General features: G+C 43.5%; 1 protein-coding gene across 1 annotated transcript in view; it reads left to right on the top strand.

Annotated features, from left to right (window-relative positions):
• The window catches only part of LOC137526171 (uncharacterized), a 131285-nt gene that overhangs the window by 54421 nt on the left and 49621 nt on the right, over positions 1-27243 (top strand). The window contains exons 16-19 of the mRNA XM_068247391.1: positions 2255-2497; positions 3773-3993; positions 21125-21830; positions 26291-26361. Coding sequence (XP_068103492.1) covers positions 2255-2497; positions 3773-3993; positions 21125-21830; positions 26291-26361 — 1241 coding nt within the window. The remainder of the gene's footprint in view (positions 1-2254; positions 2498-3772; positions 3994-21124; positions 21831-26290; positions 26362-27243) is intronic.

The raw sequence follows: 27243 nt of genomic DNA on the forward strand, positions 1-27243 counted from the left end.
AGGATTCAGAAGGATTCGTTATCTCTTCTCAGAGATGAACGCAATCCACAAACGGTAACAGGACAGGATTCAGAAGGATTCGTTATCTCCTCGCAGAGATGAACGCAATCCACGAACAGGACCAGGAGCAGGATACTAGCTCAGCACGGGTGCTCACGATACGCGCAAACTACCAAAACGTGCTGGAAAGCTGACTTAAACTGCACACAGGATATAAACAGTTCGTGTACGTATACATCAGCGACACTGATGTATCAACGTAACACGAATACAAGGAAAATAATAAACGTGCTGGTATGCATATATATGGGCAATGAACCAATATATGATGCAAAACCAGCAAAGTATCTTTTAGAACAAGAAACACGATCGGGGCTGAAGCGACAGCAAGACAGGCTTAAACTGAAGCTATGAAAACCCAAGGAAACCCTGCAGGAAGCAGATCTTTATACTGAGGTCATCCAATGGGAGCAGACATGCAGATTCCCACACAGGTGAATGATAATCAGTCACAAGCTGACAGCAGGGAAAGGCCGACAAAGCTATGCAGCTTGCATGAAAAGAGATCAGAGCTACCTGAGCTGCAGCACTACTACTTCCAGCAATGCCTGCTGCAGCAGCGATCATTACACAGATGCTGCGGGCCAGCAGGAAGGAGATGCTATGGGAGGAGGTGCAGCACATACTCAGCATCCTGGGGATCAGATGCTGCGGGGCAGCAGGAAGGAGATGCTATGGGAGGAGGTGCAGCACATACTCTGCATCCTGGGGATCAGATGCTGCGGGCCAGCAGGGAGGAGATGCTATGGGAGGAGGTGCAGCACATACCCGGCATCCTGGGGATCAGATGCTGCGGGCCAGCAGGGAGGAGATGCTATGAGAGGAGGTGCAGCACATACCCGGCATCCTGGGGATCAGATGCTGCCGGCCAGCAGGGAGAAGATGCTATGGGAGGAGGTGCAGCACATACTCAGCATCCTGGGGATCGGATGCTGCGGGCCAGCAGGGAGGAGATGCTATGGGAGGAGGTGCAGCACATACCCGTCATCCTGGGGATCAGATGCTGCGGGCCAGCAGGGAGGAGATGCTATGGGAGGAGGTGCAGCACATACCCGGCATCCTGGGGATCAGATGCTGCGGGCCAGCAGGGAGGAGATGCTATGGGAGGAGGTGCAGCACATACCCGGCATCCTGGGGATCAGATGCTGCGGGCCAGCAGGGAGGAGATGCTATGGGAGGAGGTCCAGCACATACCCGGCATCCTGGGGATCAGATGATGCGGTCCAGCAGGGAGGAGATGCTATGGGAGGAGGTGCAGCACATACTCTGCATCCTGGGGATCAGATGCTGCGGGCCAGCAGGGAGGAGATGCTATGGGAGGAGGTGCAGCACATACCGGCATCCTGGGGATCAGTGGGCCAGCAGGAAGGAGATGCTATGGGAGGAGGTGCAGCACATACCCGGCATCCTGGGGATCAGATGCTGTGGGCCAGCAGGGAGAAGATGCTATGGCAGGAGGTGCAGCACATACCCGGCATCCTGGGGATCAGATGCTGCGGGCTAGCAGGAAGGAGATGCTATGGGAGGAGGTGCAGCACATACCCGGCATCCTGGGGATCAGATGCTGCGGGCCAGCAGGGAGGAGATGCTATGGGAGGAGGTGCAGCACATACCCGGCATCCTGGGGATCAGATGCTGCGGGCCAGCAGGGAGGAGATGCTATGGGAGGAGGTGCAGCACATACCCGGCATCCTGGGGATCAGATGCTGCGGGCCAGCAGGGAGGAGATGCTATGGGAGGAGGTGTGCAGCACATACCCGGCATCCTGGGGGTCAGATGCTGTGGGGCAGCAGGGAGGAGATGCTGTCTTGGAGGAAGCAGAGGGAGGTAAGCGTAGTGCCAGTGCTTGCAATGCTCCGCCCCATGTGTCTCTCCTCTACGGTCCAGCTTTACACGCACGTTGGGGAGGGGGCGTGTCCTCATAATGTATTGTTTCAGGCAGCATAAAGTCTAGAACCGGGCCTGTTCACGAGCCTCCAGCTAGGTGAAGCGTGCCCTGACTGACAACACAGAGCTATTCACTGGCAAACCATTTGCCCAGTAACAGGAAGAAGCCATAATAAAGAAATTAAACAATTGTGACGGTTGTTGTGTGGCTATTATAGATGTTCATTAAAATATTAAATATAATAATTTCACTAATAGGAGTTCTGCTTTAACTTTAAAACACTTTCTGTTTGTTTCCTTTGCACAGCTGCGAGGCTGGATGGAGTGAACTTGCGTGGGTACTCCGCCTGGAGCCTGATGGATAACTTTGAATGGGCGGCTGGCTACTCGGAACGCTTTGGCTTGTATTACGTCAACTTCTCAGACCCGGCTTTGCCTCGTATGCCAAAGGACTCAGCCAACTACTACCGGTCCATTGTGCGGTGTAATGGTTTCCCCAACCCCCGGAATATCTCTAATCCCTGTCTGCAACCAGAGATCGGGCCTGTAGGTGAGTCTGCGGGAGTTTGTGGAACTTCAGAAGGCCCAAGTCAGGAGGAATCTGAAAGAATAGGAAGAAAGCCACCAGGGCTGGCTCAAGGACAAAACACTTCAAGCGTCCACATTGGGCTGTCCTCTACAAACCACCCCCCAATTAAATGTATCCTCCCCACTCCCTAAGGGCACCTGAGACAAAGCAGGCAATTTGGGCGCCCGCTAGTGGCCAACGTTTGTGGTGCCGCCATAGGGGCTTTTTGAAATAAATATAAATAGTATTGGGGGGTAATTTAAGCATCTTATAAATAACAGGGGCTATTTATCGGGTGCCGCGGGCGACCACATTATGTCTCAATGCTGAGATTTTAATAGGCGCCTAAGGCAGCGACCGAGAAATTATTTTTTGTTGTTGCAGGGGAAGGAGGAATTAGGAGGAATTATGTCAATGTCAGGAGAACTACACCAGTGTTAGTAGGTATTATGTCAAAAATAGTTTTTTTGATGATACAAAGACACTGACCGTGCATAATGTAGCATAAAAAGGGTCTTTTTTTAGACAATTCGCACTGGTGCAACCATATACAATACAGGCAAGACTTATATGAAACAAAGGTATAACACACCCACTGCAGTATAGTCCAAGATACAAATTTATCGTGTGCCTGCACAAAACTGTCCAACAAATATCTATGGCAGCATCCAGCGAAAGTATGCCAATGTCAGAAGGAAATACACCAGTGTCAGGAGAAAGAACCCTGGTGTCAGGAAGAAGTATGCCAGTGTCAGAAGGAAGTACAGCAGTGTTAGGAGGAATTGTGCCAATGTCAGGAGGAAGTAGTCCATTGTTGGTAGGTATTATGCAAGTGTCAGGAGAAAGAACCCTGGTGTCTGGAAGACGTACACCAGTGTCAGAAGGAAGTACAGCAGTTTTGGGAGGAATTAGGCCAATGTCAGGAGGAAGTAAACCAGTGTTAGTAGATATTTGGCCGGAGTCAGGAAAAAGACCCTGGTGTCAGGAGGAAGTTCCTCCCTTTTGTTCTTTCAAGGCTCCTAATAATGTGATGGCTTCAAGCTCAGGACCTCAGCTTACTTTACTCTCACCTTCACTTACATTTTCGCTAGTCTCCACAGCTAGGTAACATTTTGTAATGCAATGTGGTGCAAATGCAAATTTCTGAAGGTAACCGATGATTATGTCATTTATTTTCAAATCAACAATTTGAGGTGTTTTTTTGCGTCTCATTACTTTTGTGTGACTGTTAAGCGCGTCTCCTGTTTCTTCTGACAGAGCCAACCACAACCGGCACCACCACCAGGACCTCCCAGACAAGTGTCATCACAACACAGGGGGCAGATAAAGGGTCCAACACCGTCAGCTTCCTGGGGCTGGACATCTCTACGGAGGACGCCATGATTGCCTTGTATGTGGAGTTCGCCCTAACGCTCGCCGCTGTCTTGGGCATCATTGTATTTACAGTGATGTACATCAAATTGCGCAAAAAGATGAAAGTAGACCAATTATTCTAATTGTGGATATTAGTTCTGCTGCTTGTATGTCCTGTTAGTCTTTTCTAAAAAAAGATCTTTCCCTGTGGATCCAAAATAAACAGAATCTCGAGAAACAGAACATGTGTTGTGTTATATGTCTGAACGCTACAAGGTCCAACATCACAAGGTCCATCTGAAATTACAAGGTCTATCTGAACATCACAAGGTCCATCTGAACATCACAAGGTCCATCTGAACACGATACAACGGCAGAGCTCTGTGCGCCGGTCAGGAGCGCTTTCATTGGCTTTTGACTCTGTCCATCAATGTGAGCCAATGATCCCGCGGTCAGGAGCCAATGAAAGCAGCTTATGACCGGCTCACAGAGCTCTGCCGTCATACAGATGGCAGGGCGAGTGAACTGCGGCGGGTCCAGAGCAGCGAGATTGGCAGGAGCGCACAGCAGGCTAGTTGAAATCCACATCCTGTCCGAGCTGTGCAGCAACCTGCATGATGAAGATTTCAACCAACACGTTCCGGAAGGACAATAGTGGGTATAAAGCAAAAAAAAAAATTGTTTCAAAAAGACCTTATTGATTTCCTCAAAAACTACAAGGTCTTTTTTAAAAAATAAGCTAAACGCATAGCTGAAAATTTCGGATTCCAATTTCAACCACATTTCCTTAAATATTTGGGAGTTAACATTTGCAATAACCTAGCAGACCTTTATAAATGGAATTATGCCAGGGTCAGGGTCATACCTGAATTGCTGAAAGATCTACATAAATGGCATATTTACAATCTCTCTTGGACAGGGCGCATTACAGCGGTCAAAATGACACTTTTACCAAAACTAACATATTACTTTAGGGTCCTCCCTATCCCTATATTATACAAGACATCTTAAACAAATATTTTCTTTTATATGGGCACACAAGAGACCACGCATCCCGAAATCGTGTATGTATTGGCACAAATCTTCAGGAGGGCTTTCAGTCCCTAATTTAAATAAGTACTACATAGCATCCCAACTAGCCCAAATCCCACTCATATTTGCTGAAGACAGGAGTCCAATATGGGTAGAGATTGAAGACATAATACTTTCGCCTTACTCCTGGAAAGGCTCCTTGTGGGCCTCCAACAAGGGACATAAAAAAATATAGCACATTTCACCTCAGACCTTTCATACAGTATGGAATAAAAATCGTTTTATCTATAAACTACAGTCACAAACCCCCTCATTACTACGCATTCTGCATAACCCTGACTTTTTGACTGGACTGGAACCCCGATCCTTTTTATGGTGGTCTAGAAAAGGCCTGCTTACACTTAAAGACTTTACTATTGATGGTAGAATACCTACAAAACAACAGTTAATTGCAAAACACAATATCCCACCGTCGGAAATATTTCGCCTATACCAGATACTACACTACTTACATACATTCCCTAATAATGTATATGACCACCCAGCCACACACTTTGAAGTAACATGCTCCAATGATCCATTTGAGAAAGGCCTGGTATCTCTACTACAGTATATGCACTTCAAAACCAGCCTCCCGAAGAAGATAAGCCCCCCTTTGTTATTAACTGGGAACAAGATCTTGACGTTAATTTAACTATGGGAGACTGGATAGAATCTTTTATAACTCTAGCTAAGGGTAGTCTCTATAGCACCCATATAGAGGTCTCCCTCAGAATCCTTCACAGAACTTATTATACTCCTGTTAGATTACACCAAATGGACCCTACCCTCCCCAAATCATGTTTTGAAGGTTGTGAAACAAATGGCACCATACATCACATTTTCTGGTCATGCCCTAAAGCTTCTAGGTTATGGTCCAAAATTAACACCTTACTCACTAGAGTATTCAAATAGCCTATTGCAAAAGATCCTCGAACCCTTCTATTAGGCCCCATTCACACTTGCGTTTTGCCTTGCAAACGGACCGGATCCTGATCGGATCCTGATCGGAACCGTACGGTTCCGATCAGGATCCGATCAGGATCCGGTCCGTTTGCATCAGGCATGCATCAGGCTGCCATCAGGATCCGTGGGCAAAAAATAGCGAAATTAAATATGTTGGGGTCAGCAGAAGGTGCACCTGGTGCACCTGTAGAATCAGGTTCCTCCGCTATAGGCCTCACCTCCACCTCCGACATTCTGCCAAACAGCTCCAGCACGTCTGTCACTGCTGCTCCACTCCAGACATGCTTGGCCCATGAGTCCCCATCTGAAATGGCCGCTTGGATATGCATAGGAAGTGGGGTAGAATGTCAGGTTTTTGTAGGCAGTGTGTTCTGTGCCTTCCGTTCCCCATTGGTTTCTGTGTGCCTGATGGTGCTGTCAGGCTATGGTCAGGCTCCGGTCAGGATGCGTGGGCCGGAGATCCGGACCCAAAAAATAGCGCATGTTGGAAAAGAGTCCGGAGTCCGGATCCGATCCGGCTCCGTACTGTACGGAACGGACGCGTGTGAACGTCCGCATAGACATTACATTGCTATGCGGAATGTACGTTCCGTTTGTACAGTATGCGTTCCGGATCCGATCCAGGAAAATCCTGATAGCGAACGCTAATGTGAACCGGGCCTTAGGCTACAAACCTAAAACGAACAAGCATGCCGAGCATAGGCTTACACAGCATATTGCTAATGCAACCAAGGTTCATATCGCAGCATCTTGGCGCTCTAGAGTGCTTTCTTTTCAAAGAGTGCTCGAAAACATTGATTCAACAATGATATCTGAACGCATTTATGCAAGAATTGCTGACAAAATAGAAATATTTGAAAAAACCTGGGAACCCTGGATATTATTCAGGAGCCCCCAGGATGCTACAGTGTGACTTAGAAGCTTCTCACCCATATACCATGAACTCTCCTCCCTCCTCTCCTGGCATTACCCTGGATTACCCTCCACGTGTCTTGGGCCTCTAACAACACCAACTCTAACAATAGTATTGATAATAATGCTGATAACTAATGTTGGATGATGTGATGCTGGTACTTTTTTCCTTTACACATATAATGTCTGTGACACATATCTGCTCTACCTGGTCTATATGTAAATCCTGCGAGTTTGTTCACTATAGTTTTTAAACTGACTGAACTTGTTACTATTATACTACTTAACCCGGTGGACTCTTTTAGGTCCTCTAGCAATTTAGGTTTATTATTGTTATGTCAACGCAATATGTTCTATTTTCTTCATGTTACTTTAAATAAAGAGATTTTTGAAACATAAAAAACAAAAAATGTTGTTGACTTATACACACTGTTCTCCTTAAAGCGGTATCGTCACCAGAAAAATCTAATTTCAACAGCAACTGGTCTGAGTGTATTAAGTGATAAAGATGCTAATCCTGCATTCAAAACGTTTTCTGCTGTTATGATTTGGAGTTATCATATATCTTAGCTTACTTGGCTCTTTAGTAGTCGGTGCCAAAGAATTGCATGCTGGGGGTTCTTTTTATCTATAATATATTCCTCCTCTTCCCTTTATTTCCCTGCCTGCTGCTTATCTGAAACCTAATCCCCTAATCACTTGTGTTTACAAGCAAGGCTGAGGCGACTCAGCGATTGGAGGAGACAAGAAAAAAGTAAAGGGAAGAAATGACATCAGAATTTAGCCTTTACTGTGGGCAAAAGACATGGTTCCCACCAGGAACAGAATTCTCACCATTTACTATATAACATTCACTGAAATCAAAACGTGGACAGTACAATACATGTGTTATGTAAGTAGATCAAGTATTTATCTACTTATATATGTGTTTTTTTCCCTGGAATAGTATGGCTGATCCTACTGCTTTAACATATGTGGCAATTTTGGGGACAGTAGCATGTATGAGGGCTGTGCTATTGACTGATGAAGTTGGCATGAAATTACGCATCTCCAGCTTCAGAGCATTAGTGTGCTTATACTTACATGTACTTGAATAGGGCCCTGCCTTATTGATTTTACCATTTAAGATACTGACATATGCTTCCCGGTAAGCTCATTATAGTATAGAATACAGTGCTTATGCTGATAGTGAACTAACTGCAGTGTGTGTTGATCCCTGACCCTGTGTAAATCCTCCCACTAGTTGTAAAGGGTACCTCTCCACTCCTCATCTTCCCTGTGCAGATTTTATCAGCACTGCAGCAAATACTGTGTACATAGTATGGGCTGGTAATACGTCATTTTTGTAATGTAAGCACGTTTGTATTTTAAAGCAGAGGTAAAATCAGCAATGTCAATCAATTGTATTATTGACCAAAGCTTCATTTAAACAACCTTAAAGAAAACCTGAAAAAATCTATTAACCCTTCGCACACTCACATGCAAATGTTCAAACAAATGCATTCACAGATTCACTCATCCAGGCACAACTGTTATCCCTACAGCTAAATTAAAAGCCAGGGTTTTAGTTCACAGAAGAATGCATTCTTATGCTTAGTCACCTATACTGCGCAGAAGTACCCAGGTAAACATAGGTGTCCTAACTCTGGCCCTGTAACATGCATAGTGCAGACATGCAAACACATTCATTGCATCAAACCTATCAATGGATTAGGAGCACACATCCTAACTTCCTCTCCTGGGAAAGACGGTGCATCTTACCAATCGCACAAGGGAGCTAACGTTATGTGTCCACGTGCACCATGCGCATACACCAGCATAAGCTGTGTGCATGCTGACAAATACATACAGGGGAAGGAGGGAGTGCACTGAATTGGACCCTAGCCACAGGGGTCAGTAGTAAAATGGAAATACATATATCCAGGCACATCGCCTCTAGTTAGGACATTAAACAAATGCATTTGTTTGAACATTTGCATGTGAGTGTGCGAAGGGTTAATAGATTTTTGCTGTTTTCTAGCCACACCCCCTCCAGCACCTCCCTTTCCCTAATAATTTATTTAATGTCCTAACTAGAGGCGATGTGCCTGGATATATGTATTTCCATTTTACTACTGACCCCTGTGGCTAGGGTCCAATTCAGTCCAATGTTGTCTCGCTACATGAAATTTTTTTTTTTTTTAAACGTATTTGCTGCCCCCTGGCGGATTTTAATAAACCGCCAGGGAGGTTAAGAAAAAGAGTTTTCAAATAAACACCAGATATGTGTTCAAGGAATATCTTTTCATTTACCGTAAATGTTACACAATTTAAATAATGCATTAGCTCAGCAGCGTAAACTGTTAGATTTGTGTTCCTCACGTAAACTTTTGACCATATGAGCTGTCTTGCAGACCAATGAGAATCAAAAACCGATGATCAATGTATAATATTCCAAAGTATTATTCCACCACATCCCTAATGCAATACAGCAAGACCTATATAGTGTTGGGATCTTGTAACTTTTAATGTGAATAAGGTATCTTAATATGCTTAAAAAAATACAAGAAATCATAGTAACGGACCATATGAGGCATTCGTGTTACATTAAAAAAAAAATGTCTGAAGTTAATTACAGACTTTGATTAAAAACAGAACGGTATAGAGACAACCATTCAAAATGACATCAATATTAAAGTAGAAGCAGTAGAGTGTTGTACCGTGTTATCAATATTAAAGATCAGAGACGTGAAAGATTTGCGCTGTGTACCTGGAGGGCGACTGCTTATGATGTCACTGATTTCAATCTTCCCCACAGTCCACACCCATAGAGGATTCAGGGCGGCACTACCATAGATGCAAAGGGGGCAATAGGGCCCCTCAGTGCAGCTGTCGCCACCAGTCTCCCTCTGACTTGTGCTCCCTGGGGCCCCTGCAAACGTTTGTGAGCATAATTACTCACCTGTCCTGGCGTGCTGCTGCTCCGTCCATACTCCCATCTTCATTGTACCCTCCTTTGCATAACCTGTCGCAAGTCATCCTCTATAATAAACTCCCTGTGTCGCATGTGCGCAGTACGGACCGCTGGACGGGACCAGGGAGCGAGGTGGGCAAGCGTGGTGGGTGAGCGAGGTGGGCGGGTGCACGCGCGGCATGTGCAGGCGCGCGCATGCGCACTGGCGGCGGTAGTAGAAAAAAGACCTAGAGCCCGTTTTTAAAGGGCTTGGGCCTACTAGTGTTGCAATAAAATGTGCCGGGTCACTGAGGAGACGTAGCCAGCAGGGAAGTAGGTGAGAGCGCACTTATATTTTATCTGCAACAAATGATCAAATGTTGTCCATTACTACGATTTCCTGTATTTTTGAAGCATATTGAGATACCTTACTCCCCTTAACCTCCTTCGCGGTATGCCCTTAGCGGTATGCCCGACACTGTGTCGGGCATACCGCTCTGGGGTCCCGGGAGTCCCCCATAATAAAATTATTGTCCCTAATGACTGTAAAGCCTTTAACTAGCACTAGGCTAGCTAGTAGAAGTGTCCGGCACCCTCCGATCCCCACCATTCCCCCGTTTATACATTACCCCCTGGATCCAGCGATCGCGCAGCCTCCCTGCACAGCTCCGGTCTCTCTATGGGGAGGATCGGGTTTGCGCATGATGTCGACGACGTCATGACGTCATGTGCGATCCTCCCCATAGTGAAGACCGGAGCTGTGCAGGAAGGCTGCGCGATCGCTGGATCCAGGGGGGGGTAATGTATAAACGGGGGAGCGGTGGGGATCGGAGGGTGCCGGGCACTTCTACTAGCTAGTCTAGTGCTAGCTATAAGCTTTACAGTCTTTAGGGACAAAGATATAATTATCGGGCAAAAAGTTACAAAACCTCCTGAGCGGCGTAACGCTCAAGAGGTTGAAAGTCTCAAGACCCCAACACTATACTGTTCACCATACCCACTATTGAGGGCAACAATAAGACTTAAAGGAATACTATCGATTCACATATTTTTTTCAATTGACACAGGAAGTTTGGGAAGTGCTGCTAATTACTGGTGTATACATTTGAGTAGCAACTTCTTTGTTTACTGTTAGCAAAATACCTTCAAACTTTACTGACGCCAAAACTGATGGCTGACTGAGCCATGAGGAGAGGGGAAATTCCCCTCACACTTGATCAGTTAACTCTATGTGTAACTCTGAGTGTGACAGAGAGAAAGCTGCAGCTCCTGTGTCCTGTGTTTCTGACTGAGGTGTCTGAAGAGAGCAGAGGAAATGTATCTAATTCTAACAGCTTTTTCATACTGTTTTTTTTTATATTTGCTTTCTGTAGTCTGATATGCAACTCTGACTGTGCATTGAAGCAGACACCCCTACTGCAATTGATTTGTCCCAATATAGCTAAATCCTACCCTCAATAAATTACAGTTTTTGCCTCTGATATTTAACATGAAAAATAGTAGGAAAATGTAGGAAAATGTTTACACAGCCACTTAGACATTATTTGCATACTGTCATTTTAGAACACTTGGGTATCGATAGTATTCCTTTAAAGAGAATATGTACTCTAAAATTTTTACAATAAAAAGCATACCATTCTATTCATTATATTCTCCTGGGCCCCTCTGTGCTGTTTCTGCCACTCCCTGCTGCAATCCTGGCTTGTAATTAACAGTTTTAGGCAGTGTTTACAAACAAACTAACCAGCTTGTGATAGGCTCACATAAGCAGAGTGTGTGAGTCATACAGAGCCTGCAGGGGGCCTGCAGATGGTGTGTATCGCTTCTATCTAATCACAAGCAGCCCTGCACATTCCACACATTCCAGCCTTAGCTGACAGAGCTGACAGAAGAAAACAGATTAAATCATATAACAGAGATAACACAGCCACTGTGCAATTAGGAAAGGCTGCAGTAAGCCAGAGCACATTAGAACAGGCAAAGGAACTTATAGGATAGAAGAACTAAGGCTGAAAATTTTGTTACAGAGTCTCTTTAATAAAATTATTTCAGCTGTGCAATTATGAGAAATCAACTGCAGGTCAGATTGATTGAGACTTCCTCTATCGTGCAGCCTCTCCAGAACTAATTGTAGAACACATTCTTGTAGATTTCTAAGGCAGGGACATACTTGACTGTTTTCTTGCACGTTTTCTGCATAGAAAAACTGAGAACTTATGTTGATCAAAGGGCTATTTCACACTTAGGGCCCATTCACACTAGAGCGTTTTACCGGCGATTTCGGCAAAACGTTTAAGCGATAGCGTGTTTTTTAAAGCACTAGTGCAATAATACCCTATGGGCCCGTTCTCACTTGGGCGATTTGCCTTAATCGCTGGCAATTAACGCAAATCGCCAAATGCAAAACTTGTAGCCTGCACCATTTTCAGGCGATTTCCCGGCGATCGCGTTTCAGTGCTATAGAAGCACTAAACGCGATTGCTAATAAATCACCAAGTGTGAATTGCGATTTTTTTTGCATTCAACGCACAAAATCGCATGAGCAAAATGTGAGCAAAAGCGCTAGCGTTTTGTGTTTAGCAAGTGTGAATGGGGCCTTTATGTGTTTTTCGCACGCAGAAAAAGAAAATGACATCCTGCAGGTAATTTTGCACATTTTGTCCGTTTTCTCTATCAATTCCATTAGCTGCTGTGAAAAAAAGCATGCATATTTCTTCATGCAAACTCAAATAGTGTACAGAAAACTGAAAGACAAGTGTGTCCCCTGCCTTAAAGGGAGGGTTCACGGAGAAATAAAAATACTAATCCACTTACCTGGGGCTTCCTCCAGCCCGTGGCAGGCAGGACGTGCCCTTGATGCCGCTCCGGAGGCTCCCGGTCTTCTCTGGTGGCTCACCCGACTTGGCCAGCGGGATTCTAGGTCGGGCTCTTGTGCGCTCCAATGTGCGTCTCACGCGGTCGCGCTGAAGTCATCGGACGTCCTCTGTGTTGTACTGCGCAGGCACAGTAGTTCTGCGCCAGCGCAGTACGTCCGATGACAGCGTGACCGCGTGAGACGCACGTTGGAGCGCACAAGAGCCCGACCTAGAATCCAGCCTGGCCAAGTCGGGTGAGCCACCAGAGAAGACCGGGAGCCTCTGGAGCGGCATTAAGGGCACGTCCTGCATGCCACCGGCTGGAGGAAGCCCCAGGTAAGTGGATTAGTATTTTTATTTTTTTTATTAAACTCAGTGGATCTTCCCTTTAACCTCAGAATCTCTGAAATAAAGAGATTGCTTATCATTTAACAAAGGCATAACTCCCAACTTTGGGAAGTAAATCCATCTGCCCTCTTTCTTCCTCATTTGTCCCTCTTTCAGGACTGATGAACAGATCTGTGTAAATATATGTATTGTACTGAAACATGTGTTTAACTGACTCTAAACTTCCCCCCATCATTTAAATTGATATATTTCCTAAGTTAAAATGATGGAAAACTAATACTAATAGAAAAGACCAGTGTGAATTGACTGATAAAACTACATCTTCTTATCTCAGAATGTTGGGAGGTATGACAAAGGCACATTCATTTTAATGAAAAACATGTATATGTCATTTAAAAAGAAAGATTAGAAGATACGGTATCTCTAGTAAACTTGTCACACACACATATTTAACCTATTTTGGTTCCTGGACGTAGAAACTACGTCCAGGAACCATGCGCGCTACCACGCGCTCCCACTGCCGATCGCGCGCGTCCACGCACGCTCCCGGCCCGCGGTTCGTTAGCCAGGCAATCAGTGAATCGGGCTACGGTGCCCGATCACTGATTCCTCTCCCCCGCTGAAAAAGCGACAGCTTCTCTCGGAAGCTGTGCATTTTCTGGCTGTTCCCTCCCTGATGTGTCACTCTAAGCGTGTGTTACGCTTAGAGTGACATCATGTAAACAAACTCATGGCCGCCATCTTGTGGCCAAAAAGTAAAACTACAACAAAAAGTAAAAAACATTTAAATCAACACACAATAACATTAAAAAAATATGGTTTACATCCCACCCTCCCAAAATTACCCAAATAAAATGTTTAATATAAAAAAAACAAAAAACATTACAATAAAAAAACAAAAAACATGTAAATATTTACCGAAGGGTCTAAACTTTTTAAATATCAATGTAAAGATGAAATATTTCTATATTTTTTTTATTTTAAACTTGTAAGTAGTGATAGATGCAAAACGGAAAAAATGCACCTTTATTTCCAAATAAAATATTGTCGCCATACATTGTGATAGGGACATAATTTTAACGGTGTAATAACCGGGACATATGGGCGAATACAAAACGAGAGTTTTAATTAGGGAGGCATGTATTATTTTAAAACTATAATGGCTGAAAACTGAGAAGTAATGAATTTTTTCAGTTTTTTCTTATTCTTCCTGTTAAAATGCATTTACAGTAAAGTGGCTCTTAGCAAAATGTACCCCCCAAAGAAAGCCTAATTGGTGGCGGAAAAAACAAGATATAGATCAGTTCATTGTGATAAGTAGTGATAAAGTTATAGGCTAATGAATGGGAGGTGAACATTGCTCAAGTGAAAACGACGGAACGTGAATGGGTTAAGGGAAAATTCTAATTTTGCTGAGAAACAAAATATGCATTCAGTTCTATACACAGTACTGCAACACATAATGACGAACTTATATTTGATTTGATTTTAACTCTGCAATTATTCGTACTTGCCAGAAGATGGCAACACAGAGAAGGATATGGAGGCTGACATATTTATTTATTTAATTTAAACAATACCAGTTGCATGGCTGTCCTGCTGATCCTCTGCCTCTCCCTCTGCAGATCAGATGTTTTTGTATTCATTGTCCAGCACTGCATACGTAATATGTTGTTTCTTTATAAATACAATACATAATAATAATATTTCTAACAGAAATCCAAGACGTTTCGCTGCATGCTGGTTTCAGGTTTGTTATTTAGAATCTACTGATGCCAAAGAGATCAACAGGACTGCCAGGTAACTGGTATTGTTTAAAAGGAAATACATTTGGCAGCCTCCATATACTTCTCGCTTCAGGTTCCCTTTGCTTGTGTTTTTTTATATTTTTGGGGGGCCTTAAAGGGGCACTATGGTGCAAAATTGTAAAATTTAAAATATGTGCAAACATGGACAAATAAGAAGTACGTTTTTTCCAGAGTAAATTGAGCCATAAATTACTTTTCTCCTAGGTTGCTGTCACTTACAGTAGGTAGTAGAAATCTGACAGAAGTGACAGGTTTTGGACTAGTCGATCTCTTCATAGGGGATTCTCAGCAAGGCTTTTATTCTTTATAAAGAGATTCCCTAAAAAGGATGTAAACAATGATGCTGGCCAGTTTCCCTGCTCGCTACACAGTTTTGTGGCAGTTGGACAGAGCAACTGCCATTCACTAAGTGCTTTTGAAAATAAATAAATCCCTCAGAATCCCTATGTAGAGATGGACTAGTCCAAAACCTGTCACATCTTTCAGATTTCTACTACCTACTGTAAGTGACAGCAACATAACAGAAAAGTAATTTATGGCTCATTTTTCTCAGGAAAAAACGTACTTCTTACTTGTTTCTTTGCACATATTTTAAATTTTACAATTTTTCGCCATAGTGTCCCTTTAAGTGATAGGGCTTAAAGGACAAGTGAGGTGACATGTGACATGATGAGATACTGTAGACATGTGTATGTATAGTACCAAGCACACAAATAACTGGGTTGGGTTCCTTTCTTCTTTCTTTGCCTGAAAGAGTTAAACATCAGGTATGCAAGTGACAGTTTCTGTCTGGATCAGGACCGAGTCGGACTGGGTCAGGCTACAGCATAGGCCTCACTAATAAGTAATTACAGCCATAAAATACCTTCCTACCAGTAAATGGCTTCTGAGAGCCGGAAAGAGATTAATATGGTCAATAATTCATAGATTTGAGCCCTGGCATACTTTAATGAAGGTGTCATTGAGCAGAGACAATGAAACAGTAAAAACTTCAAAACTAGATTTAAATCTGAAATCTAAAAAAGTCCTTTTTATGAGAAGGAGGATAGATAGAATTGTTTTTCTCATCAGTTTATTTACACCATTTAATTTCCTTTTCTCCCATTTAGTTGACTCTTGGGTTTTTGGATTAGTTCCCACTAGACTGCTGATAAAAACTAGCATTGCATGGTTAGAGTAGGTCTCACCAGATCGGGGACACTTTGGCGCAGTTGGTGAGCTTAAAGAGGAACTCCAGTGAAAATAATGTAATAAAAAAAGTGCTTCATTTTTACCATAATTATGTATAAATGATTTAGTCAGTGTTTGCTCATTGTAAAATCTTTCCTCTCCCGGATTCACATTCTGACATGTATTACATGGTGACGTTGTTACTGTGGGCAGGTTATGTAGCTGTTTCTAGCTGTTCTGGCTGTTACAGACAGCTGTAAGCAGCTATTTCCTGTCTGTGAACATTGTTACATTGTGGCAGTTTGCCCAGAATACCGCGGTCCCAGAGCTTCTTGTGGGAGGGGTTTCACCACAATATCAGTCATACAGCGCCCCCTGATGGTCTGTTTGTGAAATGCAATAGATTTGTCATGTAAAAGGGGGTATCAGCTACTGATTAGGATAAAGTTAAATTCTTGGTCGGAGTTTCTCTTTAAGCGCGTTAAAGCGTAACCAAGAGCCCCTGTCACTGTTTTCCTGTTGTGTGCTGCAGCCCCTCTGTATTTTATGTATATTTCTTGTGGGGATTGGGGTCTCCATTGCTGCGTGCATGCTTTGCAAAAAAATTGCATTAAAGTTGGTTTGTGCTGCTCACCCCCTGATATTTGTTTATTTACACCACGGATGTCTTTTAAGTGGTATATCTACAAAACAACAGCATAATTAAGCCTCAGAATACCACACTGGATGTTAATATAAATAATAATGAATTGTATTAACAATCTCTGCATGACACTAAAAACATAAAAATGTACATGGCAGGGAGGAACTTTCAAAATTAAGTACATGCCCATATAATCAATTAATTAGTATATTCACAATAGTCATGTTACCTGGAGTACAGATAAATATAAAGTACTAGTGCCAAATAACAAAAAAAAACCTCACAACAATAAGCAATGTGTTAAATATTGTGAGCACAATTCCTAAAAAGGGAATATAAATATGCAATTGTAAAAATGCAAATAGATAAGTAGATAAAGTGCTGGAGGGAAAAAGAGATCCCACAAAAAAGTGCAATAGTGAAAAAGAGATCTCAGGGAGCCTCAGGGCCCTTTCACACTGAGGCAGTGCGGTAAATTTGCCACGCCCCACCGCAGCCTAATGAAAGTCTGTGGGGTAGTCCAGACTTCCCATGTTGTGGTACACTGCGGCGAAAGTGCTCTATCTAAAGCGCGTCCATACCTACGTTACCACGTGACTCCGGCGGGGACCTGCTGCGATCTGCGTCGGACCGGAAGTCATATAAGTCTATGGTAACGCGCATGTATTTAAACAATATGCCACAGTTTTTAGCGTCACACATAAATGAAAGAGGGAAGCGTATTTTAGCAATACGCTTCCAGGCACGTCATCGATTGCCCTACAGGAAGTGAGCGTCACTTCCTGCTGGGGGATTACTGTGTGCCTTGGGGCACCTCTTAGTTATCAGTGTGTGTTGGCTGGGGTGGGAGGGATGGAGGGGCGCACTTTGGTGTCTCAGCCTTGGATGCTGGAGGACCTTGTCCCGGCTCTGGTGATAAAGTTGGCCTAAATATGTCAGGCAATGTCAATAAAGGGTGCAAAAAGAAAGATCAATCAACCAGGAAGAGACAGCTTGTGAAAAAGAGTCACTACCCCACTTTCTGACACCTAACCCTAAAACCCCCCTCCCTGGCACCCGCCTAACCCTAAAACCCCCCTTCCTGGCACCCGCCTAACCCTAAAACCCCCCTTCCTGGCACCCGCCTAACTCTAAAACCCCCCTTTCTGGCACCCGCCTAACCCTAAAACCCTCCTTCCTGGCACCCGCCTAACCCTAAAACCCCCCTTCCTGGCACCCGCCTAACCCTAAAACCCCCCTTCCTGGCACCCGCCTAACCCTAAAACCCCCCTTCCTGGCACCCGCCTAACCCTAAAACCCTTCTTCCTGATGCCTAACTCTAAAACCTTCCTTCCTGATGCGTAACTCTAAGGCCCCCTTCCTGACACCTAACGCTAAAACTCCCCTTCCTGATGCTCAACCCTAAAACCCCCCTTCTTGATGCCTAACCCTAAAACCACCCACCCTGAGGCCTAACTGTAAACCCCTCTTCCTGACACCTAACCCTAAAACCACCCTTCTTGATGCCTAACCCTAAAACCCCACTTCCCAATGCTCAACCCTAAAACCCCTCTTCTTGATGCCTAACCCTAAAACCCCCCATTCCTGACGCCTAACCCTAAACCCCCCTTACTGATGCCTAACCCTAAACCCCCTTACTGACGCCTAACCCTAAAACACCCCTTCTTGACGCCTAACCCTAAAACACCCCTTCTTGACGGCTTACCCAAAAAAAACCTTCCTGGCACCTAACCTTAAACCCTCCTTTCTGATGCCTAACTCTAAAACTCTCCTTCCTGATGACTAACTCTAAAACCCCCCTTCCTGACACCTAATTATAAAACCCCCTTCCTGACACCCAACCCTAAAACCCCTCTTCTTGATGCCTAACCCTAAAACCACCCACCCTGACGCCTAACCGTAAACCCCTTTCCTGAAACCTAACCCTAAAACCAACCTTCTTGATGCCTAACCCTATAACCCCGCTTCCTGATGCCAAACTCCCCCTACCTGACACCTAACCTTAAAACCCTCCTTCCTGATGCCTATCCCTAAAACCCCCTTTCCTAACCTTTTTATGTTCAAAACAATACATTTCAAAACAATAATTTTCAAAAATGAATAATTTTTAAATATAAAACTTTAAACATGTCAAAAACTATAACTTTCTAATTTAAAAATGATAAAAAAAATATTCCCAAACTGTAACATTGAAATGTGATAACGATAATTATTGTGCACCCAAATTTCTGCTTTGGGTGCTTAATAGCCGATATTTGCATTAGTGCCTATGGGGTGCCCAATTTTTTCATTAGCTGCTGGGTGCCCAAATTTCCTTCCTCCTATTTCTCCCACATAATCTCCACAGTGATCAGTGTGGAACGCTGGGGATGTGAGATGCCCATCAGATGATCAGCAAGGCTCATGCCAAGACTGACTCATATTGCAGCTGAAGATCTGCTGATTACCAGAATGCAGTAAATACTGAATGTGTCCCTGATAGCCGGGCTCAAAGGACAGAGCCATCCTGATAAGATATGTCCAATGACGGGACGCTATCAAATGAAGGAGTACGATAATCATGTGTCAGTCATGTGATAGATCACAAAGTATTCATCCTCAGCCTGTACGTTATCATTTACAGTATTATTATTATTTAGTATTTATATATATACAGTGTATATATATATATTGTCTTGTCACTAACTGTCCCTCAAAGGAGCTCACAATCTAATCCCTACCATTGCCATATGTCTATATTATGTAGTGTAAGTACTGTAGTCTAGGGCCAATTTTTAGGGGGAGCCAAATAACTTATCTGTATGTTTTTGGAATGTGGGAGGAAACCGGAGTGCCCGGAGGAAACCCACGTAGACACGGAGAGAACATACAAACTCTTTGCAGATAGTGCCCTGGCTGGGATTCGAACCAGGGACCCAGCACTGCAAGGCGAGAGAGCTAACCACTAACCACTACGCCACCGTGCTGCCCACAGTACATGTATTTGTAAAAAAAAGTGGCATATCTTGGAAAAATTGTAAAGAGAGCAATAACATAAAATTGCCTCCCCCCCCCTCTTCCCCCGCCAGAGTCCCCTTCCCCTGTAATAACAGCCAAGGCAGGGCATTTTGGCGCCTGGCATGCACCACGTAGTGCCTGAGCAATCCTATAGTCTGTGCCCCACGTGCAGGTAATTCAGGGATTCGGCAATTGCCAGACCCGTAATTACTCCTTCCTCAGAGTGGCTACAACTCGGAGAGGGAATAGTAATCACCACCGCCTGGAATTTCACCGTCAGCAGGGTGAGCCTTCATTCAGCTCAGTCTCCCTTTGTGGGTTGCAGCCGCCGCACATCCTTCATCTGTCCATGTCGTCCTCCCTAGTTACAGCGACTTGGCACTTCCTGGTTACAATTCCCTATACTGTGTGACCTGGTGGTGCACGTGTGAGGTCACGCATGACGTACAGCAAACATGTGCTTTTCCTATTACATTGCTCTAAAAATAACAATTTTTCAAAAAAGTTCTGCATTCTCTGATTGGCCCAACATTTCTGAGTTCAGTTATTGGGCTACAATTACAGAGTTGCGGTATGAGCAACTCTAGTAAGTAGAACAACGCCTGGTATATTAAACTCTGATATAATAGAATTTGTGCTATAGCAAACCTGTTTTTTGGCCACTGCAGTATTTTGTATCTGGCTATAGTGGAAAGTGGGCAGGGGCATATGTCATACGTCAGTCGGAGTCTCATGAGTCATGGTCGGTGGGCAGTCTGGCAGCCACCTGTAGCCTGCCCACTATCTGCACACTCCTCTGGGCCAGCGGGGTTTACCTCAAAAACACCAGCCGGTGAGGCCTAAGCTTCCCGTGTAAGCTGCTGCCTGATTACTGATGAAATTGCCTGTCATCTGTGACTTGCTTGTGCATGGCTGCAACCCTACACCATCATCTAGGCTTCACAGAAATGTTGACAGAGGAGCACACTAAGGTCTTGATTCACTAAACTATGTTAACTCATATCACGACTGCGTTTTCACACGAAAATTCGCAATTGCGCACGCAAATGGTTGTGATATGCGTTATCACGGTTTAGTGAATCAAGCCCTATCAGTAGTGTACCTGCATTAACTGCTGAGATCTATGCTTCCGGTGCTGGTTGCGTGATTATGGCATCCAAATCCCTGCATATTACACACTGTGCCTTTTCATCTAGCTTACTGTCTGTGCTCACTTGCTGAAGCATTGAAAATAAAAAAAAAATTACTCCCAATTATTGGCTGAATTAAGATACAGTACTTTATGGGCTTAAGTATGACAATTTCTGATATAGTAAACTTCTGATATAGTAAACCACGGTTCCTGGTTGATTTGAGTTTACTATAAAGGGATTTTACTGTACTGGCATGCTGATCATTTCCTGGACATTTCAGAATTTAAATGCTTGGGACAATTATTTAAAATCTACATATGGGTTCTTGAAACGTTATAACATAGATTGAACTTCCCGTACCAAAAAAGTTTCTATTTTTGCTTTCTTAGGCTGACGATAATCTTGCTTCTCAACTTCGTAGCTGTCTCTTTATCTCTCTGAAAATAGCTCTTCTACATGGTTATCTGCTCCAGAGATAAGATGTTTAGAGTTAATTGTACGAGTTGTATCTTCACATAAATATCTTCACTGGTACAACATTATACACAGACTCTCCAGAATGGGTCCAGCCTGGAGAGGGCTCCTCCTGGTGCTGCTCTCGTTCTTGTGTCATGGGAGCCCCTCCACAGCTAATAAAGACTTGATTATACTTGCTGGACCTCTAAGAATTAGCAGAGTGGGCCTTCCTAATGAAGCATGGCCAGAAGATGTACTTGGGTGCAGTAATAATGATCTACATCAGCTGAAGGAGGAGATTCCAGTTCTACAGAAGAATGGGGTCACCCACTATAAGATACCACTAGAGTGGGCTTCCATATTTAAGGATGAAACACAAACACAGTGTTACAGGAGGCTTCTGAACACCCTGATACATGCTGACATCAACCCGGTTATTGTCATACATAGAGGAGACCTCAGTGGTCTTCCAGCATTTGCCACTGGAGTCACCTGGACTGAGATGTATGCAGTATATGCTGAGTTTCTCTTCCGTTCATTTGGAGACTTGGTCTACATGTGGATCACCTTCGATGTGTTTGAAGAGTCAACAAACCCACAATCTCTGAAGAGCATTCTAGAGGCTCATGAGAAGGTTTTCAACTTATATCACACCTCGTATTCTACAGAAGGTGAGAGATGCAACCATTATGCATGTGTTTATTTATGGGTTGTTTCTCATTAGATGTACTAATATTGTCTCTTAGTATTTAAAATCTTATCAGGAAGTTGCATCTGACAGCATAAAAAATGCCATTGGTTGTTTTGATAGCAGATGGTTGTACTATTTTGGTAGAAGAGAGTTGTACTATTTTGGTAAGCAGAGGGTTGTACTATTTTGTTGGTAGAAGAGGGTTGTACTACTTTGGTAAGCAGAGGGTTGTACTATTTAGGTAGAAGCGGTTTGTACTGCTTTTGGTAGAAGGTTGTACTATCTTGGTAGCAAAGGGTTGTACTATTTTGGTAAGCAGAGGTTTGTACTATTTTGGTAAGCAGAGGTTTGTACTATTTTAGCAAGCGGAGGGTTGTACTATTTTGGTAAGCAGAGGTTTGTACTATTTTGGTAAGTAGATGTTTTTACTATTTTAGCAAGCGGAGGGTTGTACTATTTTGGTAAGCAGAGGTTTGTACTATTTTAGTAAGCATAGGGTTGTACTATTTTGGTAAGCATAGGGTTGTACTATTTTGGTAAGCAGAGGGTTGTACTATTTTAGAAAGCAGAGGGTTGTACTATTTTGGTAAGCAGGGGTTTGTACTATTTTAGTAAGCGGAGGGTTGTACTATTTTAGTAAGCGGAGGGTTGTACTATTTTGGTAGCAGAGGGTTGTACAGTTTCGGTAAGCAGAGGGTTGTACTGTTTTGGTATGAGAGGGTTGTACTAATTTGGTAGCAAATGGTTGTACTGTTTCAACTATTGACGGAAGCAGGAACTTGTAGGGTGAGATGATCTCTTTAGCAGAAAAGAAAGAGTGTCAAACACTGAGCCTCAGAGGGCAGGGCCTGATGTACTAAGGAATCTCTGGAAATCTTCCAATAATCGAATATACCAAGTGTCAAATTCCAAAAATTGCAAAAAATCCACACAAGGAAGCAAGGCTAGTTTAATATTGTTTTCTACCCTAGGCCAAATCTCTTGTGGCTCTGCCTTCATGTGTTGCCTCCCCCCTTCCATATGTAGTAACTGTCCTTTGTGTGTTCAGCAGTCCCCATTCCATTTTTTGTGCAGCCTCCTGTACCACGTGTAGCATCTATGTACGGCCGCAGTTTCCCTTTTCCAGGTGTTTTTTTCCTATTTGCAGCAACCCCTCTTTTATTTCCAGCCTCCCTGTTTGGGCAGCCACTCTAGGCCTGTGCCTATGTAGCCCTTTCATAAAAGAAGGTAACGCTGTATGTATTCTATATGAACAAATTGTGAATATCAATCATGTTTGGATCTCTCTTCTAGTTTTCAACGACTCACTTTTCAATGTATTATTTTTTTCCCCCTTTTCGCTAAAGTTCTTCTTTAAAACACTAAATGTTGTTTTTGTTTCTTTGAAACAGGTATAAGATGAAGGGTTAGTTTGCTAGACTGCTATGGACAGCTATAGGTGTTCTGTTTTTTTTTACATCCATACGACACGGCCATGTAAATGCATTTTGGCATATACAGCAGACATTTATAGGTGTTTTCGTTTTCCCATAATCCTTTTCCACTGACATTTGAACGACATTTAGTACAAAGTTTCCCTCAGTGCCAACTTTCTCCTTTACTTCAAATATGCAAATAATTATGATGATGCTGGGCTATGCTAGTGTTAGGCCTGGTGCACACCAAAAACCGCTAGCAGATCCGCAAAATGCTAGCAGATTTTGAAACGCTTTTTCTTATTTTTCTATAGCGTTTCAGCTAGCATTTTGTGGTTTTGGGAAGCGTTTTTGGTGTAGTAGATTTCATGCATTGTTACAGTAAAGCTGTTACTGAACAGCTTCTGTAACAAAAAAGCCTGCAAAACCGATCTGAACTGCCGCTTTTCAGAGCGGTTTGCGTTTTTCCTATACTTAACATTGAGGCAGAAACGCCTCCGCAATCCAAAATCTGCAGCAGCCCGGGAGTATGCATTTCTGCAAAACGCCTCCTGCTCTGGTGTGCACCAGCCCATTGAAATACATTACCCAAGCGGATCGCAAAACGCAGCCGAACCGCTCTGGTGTGCATTAGGCCTTACTGCATATTTGTGCAGCTTAAAAATGGACCAATCAAATACTTTCACTGCAGTGGACCAGTAGTCTATTTTACAATAGATTTTCATAATTACCATAACTCTCGATCATCTTAAATGTATTTGCACCTAAATGACAATCCTTCTGGCTAATGTGGACTTTGGTACATGTAGATTTGGTCAAGAAAGACATTTAATAATTATCACAAACCAAACATAGATGGCACTGGTGTGTAGCTTTTTAAAGGCTACCACAACTGAAAAAATGAAAGGTGCAGTGGCTAGGTAGGGAAAAGTCTTCTCCAATAGGTGCCAGTGTCCGGTCGACTCTCCTGACCTCTAACCCGGACATACTGCGCCACGCATGCGCAGTATGTCCTTTCTTCACCCCTTCTGCCGGCGCGTAATTTCGGCAGAAGCAAGTTCACTCCCCTGGATCCTCCTTCCATGAAGCGCAAGACGTTATGAAGGAGGAGCCAGGGGAGTGAACTTGCTTCTAACGAAATTATCGATTGTGTGCAGTAATAATCTGAAATTGCTCCAGTTATTGTTAAGGAGCAGTTTGAACATGTACACACGATGCACTTTCCTGTCAGATATACCGTCAATCGGATGGGAAACTGCATTGTGCGTACCTGGCATAAGGGTTCAATACTGTGAAGGTCAAATTTAAAAATGTTTTCTCATGCTGGAGAAAAGCGGCGAACAGAAGAAAACAAAAGTAATCTGCTAAACCTGGATTATTTCTTTTTTAGTATTACTGTGCAAGCGCAGAATGCTCCCAGCCCCGGGATCGCAATAGGGGAGGCAGGACCAGGCGCTTTTGCGTCGTATTTCGGGGGACAGGGCCACCTGGAAAAGCAGCAAAGGACTTAGTAGCCTCAAGGGGGCTTAAGGAAGCCCTAGGTAAGTATGGAACCCAAGGGAGGCAGAGACTACAACACATAAAGCATTTCTCTTTCTGTAGAAACTGGGGTTTGTTGCTGTGCCTCATATCCTATCTCTTGGACTACCAGTTTTCATATTATTGTCCCAAAGCTCCATGGAGGTCGCATAAACAGGAAAGCGAGGGCTTTTGCTTGTCTCTCCAACTGGTGTATGTAGGTATAAAAAAACAAAGTTTTATAAAAGTAATACCTTCAAGTTCTCTCCAACTGGGACACACGCAACAGTAAAAATGAAAAAAAAAAAAATTCTAACCCCGGCCCAATCCTGGAACTATATTTAAGGTTTCCTCAAAATGTACCAGATTTGTGAAGTTATGACATTTGGTAACTGAAAACCCAGCAATTAATATTTCTCCATTTCCTTATGGATTCTTTCAGTTTTAGATTTCTCTTTGACATGCAGCGAGCGATCCACCTCCACATTTCCATATCTACCCCCCCCCCCCTTCTGCAACAGCTGTTTGAGGCCTGGGCCATTGTGGCCTTCCTAGAAATCTGGCCCTCCTGGTAGCATAACATCAAAGTCATCGCTCCTCTCACTGGATTTTGTAGAGACTGTACCCCAATAGAGGAATGCCTACACATTATATACATTATAAAGTTCCCCTTTATTATACAATTGTGCTAATGAAGTCACTAGTCACAAAACACCACCATTTTCTCATGATACCTAATAATAGATGGCATTGAACTCTGCACCAAGATAAGTGCAAATCAGTATCTTAAACTGATAACGCCTTATTTCTGAGTGATTAAAGCTTGTAAGATGTAACCTTGATATGTGTATCATTAACTCAACCAGCATCCCCTGTGTCTAAAGATGGCTACAGACATAGCACAAAACTGTGTTAATGTAGTGTTTATGCACAACACAGCCCTTAAAGGACAACTATACCGAGGCTGCCATATTTATTTCCTTTAAAACAATACCAGTTGCCTGGCTATCCTGCTGTTTCCCTGCCTCTAAAACTTTTAAACATAGCCCCTGAACAAGCATGCAGCGGATCAGATGTTTCTGACATTATTGTCAGATCTGACAAGATTAGCCGCATGCTTGTTTCTGGTGAGATTCAACTTCCCTCAGTAATCAGGCATCAGCTTATACATGAAGCATAGGACTCATTGGCTGATTCTTTTGAGGTGACCCACACAGGCGCAGAGTAGTTTGCAGATAGCGAGCAGGGCAGGCTGAGGCTACAAGTGGCTGCCAGTCCACCCACCAACCACAGCTCATGAGTCTCTGACTGACAAATGATGTATGAGCCCGCCCAGTTTCCACTATAGCCAAATACAGAAGGGTCAGAAATGTAAGTTTTTCTATTTCAAAATATATTCTATACACAGTAAATGTAAAAATGTGCTTAGTAAATGGCAACTTTGTTTCTGGCCTTCAGTTTATTTCTGTACATCTGTTATTGATGGGATTGTGCTTGTTTTTGTCAGGTGGAATGGTGTCAGTTGCTCTGAGCGCGGCCGACCTTGTGACCTCCCAGTCGCTGCATCCCGATTTCCTGGTAAATAGCTTTATGTAGTAGATTCCTTACAACTTTCTATTACTGTATATGATAATGTGCCCCATTCATCTAATGCAGCCATCACATTTCTCTATAAAAAGTGCAGTTACAATGGGACTTCTATTGTTAACATAGTGGCTCCTATATCCCCTCAGTAAAAATGCTACCATGATGCCCTACATAACAAGAGCTACCTTAAAGAGGAACTTCAGCCTAAACAAACATACTGTAATTAAGTTACATTAGTTATGTTAATTACAATAGATATGTAATATCATCTCTTACCCACCTTGTTTTAAAATAACTGGCAAATGTTTGATTTCATGAGGGCAGCCATCTTTTTGGTTGAAAGGAGTTGACAGGGAGCATGAGCCACAGTTCCAACTGCCCTGTGTGCTGATCACCCCTTCCAGTTGCTAGGCAACGTGAACAACAACATAGGAAATCCCATCATGCTTTGCACAGCATCAGGGAAAAAAAGCCCGGGCAGTTTTCTTTGATGGGCGGAGCTTAGCTAAAAATGCAGCTAGAAATGATGCTTTGGTAAGAAAAATAAAGTTCTGATGCTTCGAAACTGTTGAAAGAAACACCAAGCCTTTTCAGTTCTGCTGAGTAGATTTTTAGTCTAGAGGTTCACTTTAATGTCCCCGTATAAAAATAGAAAAATAACACGTGCTACAATAGTGCCCCCTTTGCTTTGCCTTTCCTTTGAGACTGCCTCCTCTCCTCACTGGGGCGCTATTACAGCCTATGCAGCATTCAGAGGCCCTGTAGATAAATTTGCTGCTTGGTGAAATGGGGGGACGGTCATGGGGGCCCAATTTCCTTTTCCCCACGAAGTCCTTTGTACCCCTTGGACTGGCTCTCCCTAATAGGATTATC

This window comes from Hyperolius riggenbachi, chromosome 7, assembly GCF_040937935.1.
Source record: "Hyperolius riggenbachi isolate aHypRig1 chromosome 7, aHypRig1.pri, whole genome shotgun sequence".
NCBI lineage: Eukaryota > Metazoa > Chordata > Amphibia > Anura > Hyperoliidae > Hyperolius > Hyperolius riggenbachi.